Source organism: Mauremys reevesii, linkage group 6 (genome assembly GCF_016161935.1).
Source record: "Mauremys reevesii isolate NIE-2019 linkage group 6, ASM1616193v1, whole genome shotgun sequence".
Lineage (NCBI taxonomy): Eukaryota > Metazoa > Chordata > Testudines > Geoemydidae > Mauremys > Mauremys reevesii.
In genome coordinates, this window is record NC_052628.1 from 43,710,769 (window position 1) to 43,724,628 (window position 13,860).

General features: G+C 42.6%; 1 protein-coding gene across 6 annotated transcripts in view; it reads right to left on the reverse strand.

The window, feature by feature from the left end:
- Positions 1-13,860, reverse strand: part of PDE8B (phosphodiesterase 8B) — a 165,020-nt gene that overhangs the window by 71,006 nt on the left and 80,154 nt on the right. For 5 of the 6 annotated variants that reach the window (XM_039542831.1, XM_039542830.1, XM_039542829.1 and 2 more), the window contains exon 2: positions 9,995-10,054. In XM_039542831.1, the coding sequence (XP_039398765.1) occupies positions 9,995-10,054 (60 nt within the window). The remainder of the gene's footprint in view (positions 1-9,994; positions 10,055-13,860) is intronic. The other variant, XM_039542834.1, reaches the window with a different exon arrangement.

The window sequence follows — 13,860 nt, forward strand, 5'->3', positions numbered from 1 at the left end:
TGACATCCTGGCCCCACTGAAATCAATAGGAGTTTTGCCATTGGTGCGCTCAGTTACACGAGACTCCCAGAATAACAGATTAGAAACAGATTCTTATTGTCCAGCATGATTTCATTTTTGCTATGTAAGAACAGAAAAATGAGAGAAAATTAATTTCCCATGATTGGCAACACAATTCTACTGCAGGCGGACAATTGTTCATTCTTCATATGTAGAAGGGCAGATTCTCTGTTCTGCTCTCACAACACAACGAGTATAGACATAAATCCCACAAGATTACCCATCACATAAGAAGGTGCCCCAGTCAACAAAGAGCTGCCAGAATAGCAGACCTTGGTTCAGGCAAAGCAAAGGTTTGGCTAGACTGTGCTGCATTTCAGCTACTCCTGGCTGTTGCAGATTAGCATGAGTTAGAGCAGCCTCAAGACTACTCTAATTTATGCTGGGGGCTGAACTGACTCCTGGCCATCAAGAGAATACAGGAAGACACAAAAAGGTATCTGAAAGTCAGCTTTGGTGCACATCCTCCTCCATTCCTTTGCTGAACACCGCTCAGCTAAAACAGAGAATCTGGCTCAGAATTCATGGAAAACAGGTCACCAGGAAGAGGTCCGCTGAGAAGTTATACATATTGACCATAATGAACATTGTCACCTATTATAATCACAAGGTACAATTAATAAGATCAAGAATGTAATTCATTTACAACTACATTAGATACAATTAGTAATCAGTTCAGATTACTTTTGTCAACTATTAGTCATGCAATCATACTTGCAGGTACATTACACAACCTATAGCTAAGCCACAGAAATACAGAGGGCAAAATCCTGTACCCTTCTCTTCCCTAGCTGCTATGACAGAGCAAAGTAAAAAATGCAATAGAAATGTAGTGAACCCATGGCCTGGGGAGACCAGGAAACAATGAGGCCATGCAAGAGGACTCCTTAGAATGCTGTATACCTTGCAGCAAAGCTCCATGACAGCCCAGGTTGGCTGGAGCACAGATGGTAATGGGGATATGGTTGAAGCAGGTTCTGTGCTTTGTCAGTGGACCAACCAGTTCAGATCCACCAGCCCATGCATGTGAATGGGAGATCATGGTTCACTGCCATTACTCCTGCCCACTGAGGCTGAACTCAGTTTAGACTGTACTTCAAATGCACACGATATGGTCAATACAGCTGTGAAACAGCCAAAAAAACACAGCTAAAATAAAAGCTCTAATCTGACATCGTATAGATTCATATTAGGAAACTCTAGTTAATATGAATGCAATAGGGGGCATTCTGTTAGAAAGGTATTTTAGCTAGTGCACTGTCATCTCTTTATTTTGCTAAACCACGTCACTGAATAATTTAAACTGAGAAATGCTAAAAGCCTATTGATACAGTTCCAATATTTCCTAGTTCCCACTCACCCACCCACACTTTTCCCAGGAGATTTAATAATTTTTCAAAATGTGAATGGAAATATATATGAATTATTTGTTCTGTTTGTCATAAAATGGAAAATGTTAATCATAAAAACCCATTTTTTAAATTTGTTAAGTGCTGACAATGCTTGTCTATTACTAACAATAAAACTTTACATCAGTTAAGAATTTTGCCCTCAGTTTCTCAACAGCCGCATAGTGGAAGAAAGGATAAAAGAAATCATAAAATGAGGTCTGCTTAATCTTACAGTCTCATGCAGGGTACTTCAACAACCACCACAGCCACACCCTTCAATCTCACCTTATAGAAGCTATATAGACCTATAGTGATTCAGCAACCTGTAATTAACACTGCCACTTACTTCCCCCAGATTCTGGGTCTATTTTTTTAAAAATTCTTTTTTAAATATATGTAAATCCTTTTGCCTGAAATTGTAAACAAGTAAGCTGTTAACATTCTGGTCCTACTCACTATAGTCCAAAGCCCTTTAGGTCATCCAGTCCCCAACTTAAATATTTTTAATAAGGAGACACTGTCTAAGATGTAGCTTTATAAGTTATTAGTACTAGGGACAAACACAAGGATAAAGGCATATTTGTATTCAATCACTTCTCCTTTAAGTGTACAGCCAAACAGAGCTAAGCCTGATTCTTTCATCGGGAAGAACAATAATATGCGGCAAGCAATTAGATAATGTATGACAAAAGAAATAAAATTTGGGCCCCAGGCTGCAATTCTTACTCATGTGAATTATCCTAAGTCATACAAGTTTATTTACTGATTTCAACAGGGTAAATAGCCTGTGTTAGGACTACTCACATGAAAAGAGTTGTAGGTTTGGGGCCCTTGTTAGATGGTAATATAAAAACTAAATTGATAGCCTAGGAAATGTATATATTTGCGATATGACACACCCAAGGGTCAATATAGGTGGAACTTAATGAATACTTCTTACATTAAATAATTAATTTTTAATTTATAGGAAAGGAAAGAATTTTTCAGTGTTACCTTGTACTGCTTATCATCAGTTTAAAGATTATATAGCCAGTAACATAGGTCATCTAGCCACTCTCCTCTACAATTTGCACATATTTACCATAACAATCAGTCACTAACTATGCCATACTGTGCTGCAGATGAAAAAAGTTACTTTAAAGTAAATATACTGAAAAAGAAAGGGCTCAAGGATTCTAAAGCTTACCAAAAATTGTTCAAACTATGCAGTGACATGAAAATCAGATATAGAGCAAAGTACTACTTGTTTCACCCACACGAGTCATCCCATTGACTTCACTGGGACAACTTGTCTGAAGGTAAGCCAGATTTGGCCCAAAATGTCTATGAGAAAAATCAACAGTCTTTTATCTGTGTTACTCTGTGTAGCCATGGTGTCACAATGTGAAATTCAACACACACAGCCTAGTGGCTAGCCAAGGTGACCCTACTTTTGTCTTATCTCAAGCTGTCTAGATTGCTGAATTCTAAACAATGTGAAGTGATTAATGCTATGGCGGAAGCAGTACAATCCAATATTGGATTAATCTGGTAAGAAAGTGACATACTAGTAGTTATATATTTTAATGTTGTAGAACTTTAGATATTTATATTTACTAGAAAGTGTCCCATTCATCACAATTAACTAGAAATAGAGCAAGATGTGTGTGTTCTGCTTTGCAGTACTACTCATTTGTACCTCGGGTTCTCTGAGATGATTGTCTACACAGAGCCTTGCCCTTGGGAGGGCACACTCCACACTTTTGCTGGAACTTGCTAGCAAGTTTTGGCTATTGGGACAACATGCATACTACCTTGTGGCACTGAGTATTCAGGCCTGAGTGTGTGTGTTAGCAGCCAACACTCTGCACTCCTCCTCATCTCCTTCCAGCCCCTGAAGCATCATGGGTTTGGGTGCTAACCTGAGACTTTGCAGACCCTGGTTCTGCCATACCCTTTCTTCTACTATTATTAGGTGTATCTTGTTCTTAGTTAGATTAGTAGTGTAGTCAGGGCCGCCCAGAGGATTCCGGGGGCCCGGGATCTTCGGCGGCGGGGGGCCCGTCCGTTCCGGGACCCGCCGCCAAAGTGCCCCGAAGACCCGCGGCGGGGGCCCCCCCGCCGCCGAATTACCGCTGAAGCGGGACCCGCCGCCGACGTGCAGCCCGGTCTTCGGCGGTAATTCGGCAGCGCGTGGCCCCCACCGCGGGTCTTCGGGGCACTTCGGCGGCGGGTCCCGGAACGGAAGGGCCCCCCGCCGCCGAATTACCGCCGAAGACCGGGCTGCGCTTCGGCGGCGGGTCCCGCTTCCCCCCCGCCCCCAACCTCTTACCCCCGGCTCCCTCCTCACCCGGAGTCTCAGCGCCTCGCCGGAACAGCCGCAGCGTGTGGCCGGCGGGGCCTGAGCTCCGTCCCGCTCCGAGCCGCGTGGGGAGGGGGCGGGGCTGGGAGCTCCACGCCGAGCGGAGGGAGCCGAGCTCAGCCCGGAGCTCCCAGCCCCGCCCCCTGACGACGCGGCTCTGAGCGGGGCGGGGCTCAGGGGCCCCGGCGGAGACTTGGCGCTTCATGCGCTGAGGCTCCAGGAGAGGGGCGGAGGCGGGAGCCCCCGCTGTTCTCTTGGGGGCCCCTGTGGAGCCCAGGGCAAATTGCCCCCTTTGCCCCCCCCCCTCTGGGCGGCCCTGAGTGTAGTTGGTATGAATTTGCAATGTGTTGTGATTTTGATTTTGTCCCCTCTCTTGGCACCCGCCCCCTCTTTAGAAATGAGGGATTGCAGAGTCCAGGGAGGTCAGCAGCTTGAGATGGTGCTTCTTCCCACGCATAAGGATCAGGACATGAGCAAGGAGAAAAATGCTTCCTAGAAAATTTGAGAAATGGGCAATGAAGGCTGGCATTATTGGTGGGGCAGAATTAGAGGTTATCATCTTGACATTGTACAAGAGTTGACAGATCAAGAGCCTTAAAAAGGGTTTTGTTTGTTTTTTTAAAGAAATGCAGAAGGGGGAGCCATGGAAGAATTCAAATGAGGAAATTGTTGAAGTGATGAGCCAGGAAAAAAGTTTTTTGCAGCAATGTTTCGAAAGGACATACGTGGCATTTGTCAAGGCCAGAGTAGGGGAGATGGCAGTAATGGATACATGAGATGAAGAGGGCCAGGACAAGAGACTAGATAGTACATCATTTTCCTCATTGCATCTGTATTCATAAACTACCATAAGAGTGGCATATAACCAGTATCACTCACCATAATATTTGAAGTTCGCTAAAGGTGACAGTTCTGCCGTCACTATAAATTTGAAGTTCATCTTTTTAATTACTACATCTCCATCAGGTTGACTTAGACTGGCTTCCTACTGAACGGCATACTTTCTACCACATACCCTCTCTGGAGAGAGACCATCATCATGTTCTGTACTGAGCAGGCAACTGCATATGAAACTCCTAGGCTATTAGTGAAATTGCCACCATATATCATTTAGAATTAAAGTGATTGTTAATGTTTCCCCTGGCCATCTTCTTTTAAAAAATCCAATTTTTTAATAAAGTTACTCCATCACCCTTAACTCACTTCCTAAATGTTATTTTAACAGTTACTAATGGCCTCAAATGCAGACTGATGTGTTCTTTACTAAAGATTTCCACAGAAAAAGAGATTCTGTCTTATGGGCTGATCCTGCAAGCTACTCACATAAGTAATTGCACAAACGGTCCCACTGAAATCAGTGTACGTATTTGTACAAGTAAGGCTTTATACCAATCGATCCCTTTAATTGAAAGGGATGTTCATCTACCAAGGGCCAGATCCAGAGGCGCTCTGTGCACTGACCATTCTGTTGATTCTCCCTACATTTATTGTCTGTCCTGTTTTTCCCTTTTCTGCTTCTTTTCCCATTGTAAGGTGGCTGCAGAGCCAATCTGCCTCCTAAGTCACATGTGGTATGGCTCAAAGTGACAGGCCTACAGGGCCCTATCCAGGGCCTGTGGCACGCAGAACTAAGTTTTTGTTCTGTTTCAGAGATGCCTGCCAGTACAGTTGGTTTTTTTGGGGGGGGGGGGCGGTATACAGAACTTGCAAGTCCCTACATAGATAGATAAACTGCTCCACTGGCTTCCAGTGGGGGTGAGGAGACACCTTTCATGCGCATTACCTCCAGTACTTGGTGTCACTTCTGGGGTCCCAAGAGGCAAGAGTACAGGGTTTTGACAGCGATATAAGCTCTGTGAGAGACTACCATAAGGGCACTTAGAGACCAGGGGCTGACATGTTAGAATCACATGGTAGGCACAGTCTGGATCCCTCACCCACTTGCAGGGTCAGGAACATAAGGCCAGGAGTAGACTGTCCAGGCACAGTCCAGCATGCTACGCTACAAACACATGCCAGAACAGACATTTCTCCTCCCCATTGTAGATTCGCCACTGGACTCTTCACCCATCTGTTAAATGGCCTGTGGCAGGGCACAATTACAAATAATGTCACATACCAAGCAAAAACACAGGCAATATTCCAGGCAGGTCTGGATGTTCTCAGCATTCCTAGCTCTGTGCGTCAGTTCGCTCCAAATGAAACAAGCAATATTCATTACTTTAGATAATAAACCTTAAAGAAGTACACCAAGTAAAACAGACCTAGCTGTTACAGAAGGCCTGACGAGAACTTGTTTTAGCAAAGCTATTTGGATTTATCAGACATGTAGACTAATTTCTGGTAATGTTACATGGGATGAAGTTGCAGCAAATGGGGATTTTAAACTGGATGACAGCAGATTTTATACTGTATAAAAGAATAGGTTACGTACATCGTTAAGAGGGAACAAAAGACTAACATGCAGATTTATTAAATTAATGGACTTATTAGCAATATGTTGCCTGATTAGCCAAGTGTAGAGTAACACAATTTATTCCACACATGTGTTTAGGTACAATGTCTGATTCTCCCCTCTCCCTAATAAAAAGAATACTGTATAATAATGCCTTTCTTATATGGAAACTAATATATAATGTTTTTAATCCTATTTTGGCTTTTATGCAATACTGTAGATTCTTATCTCTTTAAAAGAACTATGGACAAAAGACCATCTACCACCAACTAAGTTGTTTAAAAAACAACAACCCTAAAGCATTTGTTTTTTTACTCTCCCTTCCTACATGATGAATGTTAATTTAAAATACATCACAACAGCTAACACTAGCACGACAGTATTTAGAGAAACATGATTTCTGCTAAGGACACTGAAGAGAACTTTCACATAAATGTGGAGAGTAGTTTTACTTGTTAAATATTTTCTTGCCCATCCTAGTGCAAACTATCGAAGTTCGAAGAACATTTTTTTTCCTGAAAAGTTCCACACATTTATGTTAAAATTCCATGAAAAACAAAGACACTGTTCTACTACTGAAGCTAGTTATAGTTCTACAAGCATAAGATAACATGAAGGAACTATTTCATTTGATCAAATCATTATTTAGACCAGTATTTGGTACAGAAAAAGTTTCAACATTTTATGGCAATTATAAACTTAAACTTAATTACACGTGCATAGAGGATAGAAATGCTTTGTTTCTTGTATCATTTCCACAAAAGCTTTATTTCTTGCATCACTGTTTATGCTTTGCTTCTCAAAACAATTTAAAATTCTGCCACATAGCTGTGTGTGTAAAATGTATAGATAAATGAGACAAAAATAAAACTGAAACTTCTATCGTTAAAGCAGTGTTACAGAATGAGAATAAAAAGGTTATTGTGTTTCAACACAATACTGTTATTATGTTGTTAATATATATTGTTTTGTAAACTTTTAACTTACATTCTCTGTCATCTGGGATCACTAAGTGCACAAATTATAAACCAAGAACTAACATTTGACATCCATTCAGTGCTTAATTTGTGCCAGGGTTGAGCCCTGACACCTCTGGGTTTGGGAGGTCAGTTTCTGGTCCCAACACAGGCAGCAGAAGACTCACGGTGGCCACAGAGCATCCTTTCTGAACTGGGGCTGCAGCCGCTTCACGCACAGGCTCCAGTTTCCTCCCCTGTTCCCCATGCTGAGCCTGTCCAACACCCAGTGGGTGCAGCTGTGGTTAAATCAATACAAGCTGAGCTCCTGCATCCTAGGCTGAGATTCCTTTGGGACCGGGGATGCCACACTCCAGCACTGCATCCGCCAGTGCCCCCTTGACTTCCTGGGGGGGCTCCTGCGAGGAGGCCACTGCCTCCGGGGTGGCCCAGGAGGGGCAGAGACTCCCAAGTACTGGCAGCGAGGAGAGAGGTGAGGTGTCAGGGACTGGGGAGGTGACCATGCAGCCGGGGCGCAGTGTGGGGCAGGAGCAGTAGGGCACTGGGACAGGAGGGAGGCTCCAGGAGGCAGCCCCAGTGCCATGCGCAGACCCTGCTGGGGGAGGCATAGCAGGCACACGGAGCAGGGCATGCAAGATGCACCAACTGGGGCGGCAGCTCTATGCTCTGGCTCGGGGGGAGGCGCTAATCCCACCATGGTGCCCACAACCCCGGCTGCTGCAGACCCGCAGCAGCCAGGCTCAGTAGGGGGGCGCTGCCTAGCCCGCCCCCAGCAGGTAACCAGCACCAGGAGGTGGGAGCTGGGCCCATTTCTGGATCCTCTTTCACGAGAGATGGGGCACTCCTCCCCACAAGGGATTCCAGCTGGGTAAGTGTCCCGATTCAGGCCAAGAGCGGAGCCATCTGGGTTCAGTTGGGGAAGACCACAACCCCTTTGTATGGGAGCGATGGATCGGGTGGGGCCGAAAATTAACACACACCCTGGCATTGAGAGAGCAATGCAGATGGAGGTGGTTGGCGGGGCACGGTGCTGCTCTCCAGTGTCCACTGACCAATTTGGAAACGAAAGCACCAGCATCCCTGGGACAATTGTACGGGGCATGGGCGTATGTTTGGGCTGGGTGTTCTTGATAGGGTGTAGGTTGGGAGTGCATGCACTGTGTGCGGGATGGGGGGATTGCATGGGGGATAGGCAGGGTCAGGTGTATGGGATAGTGGGTGCATCTGTGCTTAATTTGTGCTGGGGCTTGCTGGGGCTAATTCTTCCATCACAAATTAAGCACTGCATGTATTCTATTTACCAGGACAGACAAAATCTATAGAAATTGTAGTAAGTATGAGCAAGAGCAATTGTATGCAGAGCCATAGTTCAGCCACTATTGCTGGGGCTAATTTGATTTCTTGTACTTGTAACCTATCAGAGCACAATTCTCTTTGTCCTGTTCTGCCATCCTCCAGCAAAGGGAGTGACTCAATGATACCTTTAACTCAGTAATGGAGTGTTTTACAGAACTGTATCAGGACTGAAAATTCAAGAACACTTAGAAAAGAGTTTCTGGTTGGTAGAAGCTAGTGACAGGATTGGTTCTATTTTAGTGGCCTCTCTTTGAGCGCTTTGCTTGTCACTGCACATTCACATGCTTTGTGCATTGGTTTCTTTCCAGGCTTGTAGGTAAACCAAAGAAATTGTGTGCTTTAGGGAACGTGCTCTCCAAAGTGGTCAAGGAGTTCATTACTTTAAATGCATATTCATTCTAGCATTGTAGTTCAGTCCTGAGCACATTACAGTCACAAAGCTCAATTGCCATTTCAGTTAAACTGTTGGTGCCTGCCTGAGCAACTTTCTTTAGTGAGGAACTTTCTATAGCTATCTAGCCAGATACTGTGAAATGTTGCAGCATTAAACCAACTGTTCTAGTGGGTAACAGGTACAAGTAGTAAGAATGTTGATTTGCTGCTACTGTCCATAAAAGTTATGTATTATTCCTCCCTGGCTGCATACATTAGAAAAGAATGGTTTTATACCTGTTACCAGATGATAAGCAGAATGCAACAGCTTTCTTCAAATTTCAGCTACTACATTTAACATATGGGCACAATAAGTTTCATGAAGATCATGAGCAGAACAGTTTTCAGGATTCTATTACATGCTTTTCTCATATTAAAAAAAGTGGCATTATTAGTAACAAAGACACTAGCCAGAAAGAATGGTTTCTCAGCTCTATAAAATGCTGAGAACCACCATGTTAAAAACTTTACTATTCACATAGTAATAGGAATCTTAGTAATCTTCCTAAAGATGGTCCAAAATTGGAAAAGCTCAAGTCCAAACCTTCCCTAAATTTTGTGGGAATTGGCTCCAAGAACAAAAGGACCCTACTTTCCAGCACTTGAAAGACTTCAAATGCAGCAGAATTTATGCTGCCTTTCCACACCATGCTTCTTCACTCTCGTAAGAGGCCGAGATTCTTTTCTGAAGAATTTCTTGCATAGTTTATAGCTGCACTCCAAATTGAGGAAAAAACAAAGGTATCCAGAGTCCTACAATACTCCTGCTGGATACTGCCTGCACCATGTTTCTATATGTAACCCCGGAGCTGCAACATAGCTTCAGGAAGGAGACGTGTAATTTAGCAATATTGATGTGCATTCTAATACAAGTGGTTGGATGGGCAATGACTTTTTAATAGTTATACATGGATTGAGCCTTTAATTCCTTTGCACTTTTACACAGAACTTACAGTACCATCAAATTGAAACAAAGTCCTACCTGAACAGGATCTTGTGTCAGTCTCATGGGCCCAATTTGTACCTCTGTAGTTGAAGCCTGCTAAATGAGAGAAATGCAAAAGTTGTTTTCAGTTTCAGATCACATTAATAGATAGGATTTTGCAAGAAAGATCAAACAGAATAATAAAAATGTGATTCTATAAAACATTCTGAAGGGAAGAAAAGCACATGACTAACAGTCTTTTAAAAAACTGTTTTATGGGTTTGCTTAAATAAGTGAATTTCTTTTTAGAACTCTTATTTGAAAGCTATGGGTTTAGGGCTGGTGGTTTTTTTTTTTTATTATTTTATTTTTAAACTATGGCCTATAGAATTTCCAGGAAAATGCATCACTGCTATGCCTGGCAGAGTACAATCAGGAAACATCCGCATTAATTCATTACAATAAGTGCCAACACAATAAAACTGACAATATTTATGGCTGGTCAGTTGCTATATTACAAAGAAGTTAGACTGTTGCATCAAACTGCACAAGAAACTGGTCTAAAGCAACTTAATATACTTTTTCTTTATACTAATGATTTATTTCCCTTGAGATCTTCTTAAATTCACAGAGTCATAGAATATTGTCACACAGACTAAACAATGCACAGGTCCTCCCACGCCAATATCTAACTGCAGTGGAAAGTCAGAATGCCCTCAAGCTACTTCTAATCAATGGGCACTTTACTTAAAAATTGTCACTTCTCAGAGAGTGTAAATCTCCACTCTCCTGTTCAGTGACTACCCCGACCGCCTGTTAAAGGTAAGCTAAAGAAATTGCTCCATGAGTCAGATATAAAATGAAATCCTAATTCCAGGCAGGAGTGCTAGGACCTTTATTCGTGACCCAGGAACCTCGGAAGCACAGTATTATATTGCTGCAGCATTCAGTACAGGTGTCTTTTTGTTCTTAAATCTGATATCTTGCAAAGAATTATACCTGAACATTAAATGTGTATAATTTTAGTGTACTGTTTTTAGTTCCTTAAAGAATACGATCCCTGTTAAGTATTAACATAGTGTTACCTGCACGTGAGACACAGTATAATTATGTAGTTATGACTGACATGTTTGGCTTTCATGCATCACTAAGCCTTGATTCTTCTCAGTTCAACACACGTCAAAGGGTGTTCACACCATAGGCACTACTCCAAGACATTAAACTCCAAAGAACTTATCACTATTTCCTAATATATAAGCTACAAACCCTGTAACTAAGAGTTCCTTTTCTCACACAAAATACTGAAAGCTACATAAGAACGGCCGTACTGGGTCAGACCAAAGGTCCATCCAGCCCAATATCCTGTCTACCAACAGTGGCCAATGCCAGGTGCCCCAGAGGGAGTGAACCTAACAGGCAATGATCAAGAGATGGCAGGAGAGAGATCAATATCCACCCTCTGACAAACAGAACTAGGGACACCATTCCTTACCCATCCTGGCTAATAGCCATTAACAGACTTAACCTCCATGAATTTATCCAGTTCTCTTTTAAACACTGTTATAGTCCTAGCCTTCACAACCTCCTCAGGCAAGGAGTTCCCCAAGTTGACTGTGCGCTGCATGAAGAAGAACTTCCTTTTATTTATTTTAAACCTGCTGCCCATTAATTTCATTTGGTGGCCCCTAATTCTTGTATTATGGGAACAAGTAAATAACTTTTCCTTATTTACTTTCTCAACATCACTCATGATTTTATATACCTCTATCATATCCCCCCTTAGTCTCCTCTTTTCCAAGTTGAAAAGTCCTAGCCTCTTTCATCTCTCCTCATATGGGACCCGTTCCAAACTCCTAATCATTTTAGTTGCCCTTCTCTGAACCTTTTCTAGTGCCAGTATAGTTTTTTTGAGATGAAGAGACCACATCTGTACACAGCATTCAAGATGTGGGCGTACCATGGATTTATATAAGGGCAATAAGATACTCTCTCTCTTATTTTCTATCCCCTTTTTAATGATTCCTAACATCCTGTTTGCTTTTTTTGACCACCCCTGTACACTGCATAGATGTCTTCAGAGAACTATCGACAATGACTCCAAGATCTTTTCCTGATTTGTGGTAGCTAAATTAGCCCCCATCATATTGTATGTATAGCTGGGGTTATTTCTTCCAATGTGCATTACTATACATTGGTCCTAGGACTGACCTTTGGGGACCACCACTAGTTACCCCTCTCCAGTCTGAGAATTTACCATTTATTCCTACCCTTTGTTCCCTGTCTTTTAACCAGTTCTCAATCCACGAAAGGATCTTCCCTCTTATCTCATGACAACTTAATTTACATAAGAGCCTTTGGTGAGGGACCTTGTCAAAGGCTTTCTGGAAATCTAAGTACACTGTATCCACTGGATCCCCCTTGTCCACGTTTGTTGACCCCTTCAAAGAACTCTAATAGATTAGTAAGACACAATTTCCCTTTACAGAAACCATGTTGACTTTTGCCCAACAATTTATGTTCTTCTATGCGTCTGACAATTTTATTCTTTACTATTGTTTCAACTAATTTTCCCGGTACTGATGTTAGACTTACCGGTCTGTAATTGCTCGGATCACCTCTAGAGTCCTTTTTAAATATTGGCGTTACATTAACTATCTTCCAGTCACTGAGTACAGAAGCTGATTTAAAGGACAGGTTACAAACCATAGTTAATAGTTCCACAACTTCACATCTGAGTTCTTTCAGAACTCTTGGGTGAATGCCATCTGGTCCTGGTGACTTGTTACTATTAAGTTTATCAATTAATTCCAAAATCTCCTCTAGTGACACCTCAATCTGTGACAATTCCTCAGATTTGTCACCTACAAAAACCGGCTCAGGTTTGGGAATCTCCCCAACATCCTCAGACTGAAGCAAAGAATCCATTTAGTTTCTCCGCAATGACTTTATAGTCTTTAAGCGCTCCCTTTGTATCTCGATCGTCCAGGAGCCCCACTGGTTGTTTAGCAGGCTTCCTGCTTCTGATGTACTTAAAAAACATTCTGTTATTCATAGAATCTCAGGGTTGGAAGGGACCTCAGGAGGTCATCTAGTCCAACCCCCTGCTCAAAGCAGGACCAAACCCAACTAAATCATCCTAGCCAGGGCTTTGTCAAGCCTGACCTTAAAAACCTCTAAGGAAGGAGATTCCACTACCTCCCTAGGTAACCCATTCCAGTTCTTCACCACCCTACTAGTGAAAAAGTTTTTCCTAATGTCCAACCTAAACCTCCCCCTCTGCAACTTGAGACCATTACTCCTTGTTCTGTCATCTTCTACCACTGAGAACAGTCTAGATCCATCCTCTTTGGAACCCTCTTTCAGGTAGTTGAAAGCAGCTATCAAATCCCCCATCATTCTTCTCTTCTGCAGACTAAACAATCCCAGTTCCCTCAGCCTCTCCTCATAAGTCATGTGCTCCAGCCCCCTAATCATTTTTGTTGCCCTCCGCTGGACTCTCTCCAATTTGTCCACATCCTTCTTGTAGTGTGGGGCCCAAAACTGGACACAGTACTCCAAATGAGGCCTCACCAGTGCTGAGTAGAGGGGAATGATCACATCCCTCGATCTGCTTATTACCTTTTGAGTTTTTGGCTAGCCGTTCTTCAAACTCCTCTGACTTTTCTTATTACATTTTTACACTTAATTAGGCAGTGTTTATGTTCCTTTCTATTTACCTCACTAGGATTTGACTTCCACTTTTTAAAAGATGCCTTTTTATCTCTCACTGCTTCTTTTACATGGTTGTTAAGCCACAGTGGCTCTTTTTTAGTTCTTTTACTGTGTTTTTTAATTTGGGGTATACATTTAAGTTTGGCCTTTATTATGGTGTCTTTGAAAAGCGTCCATGCAGCTTGCAGGGATTTCACTTTAGTCACTGTACC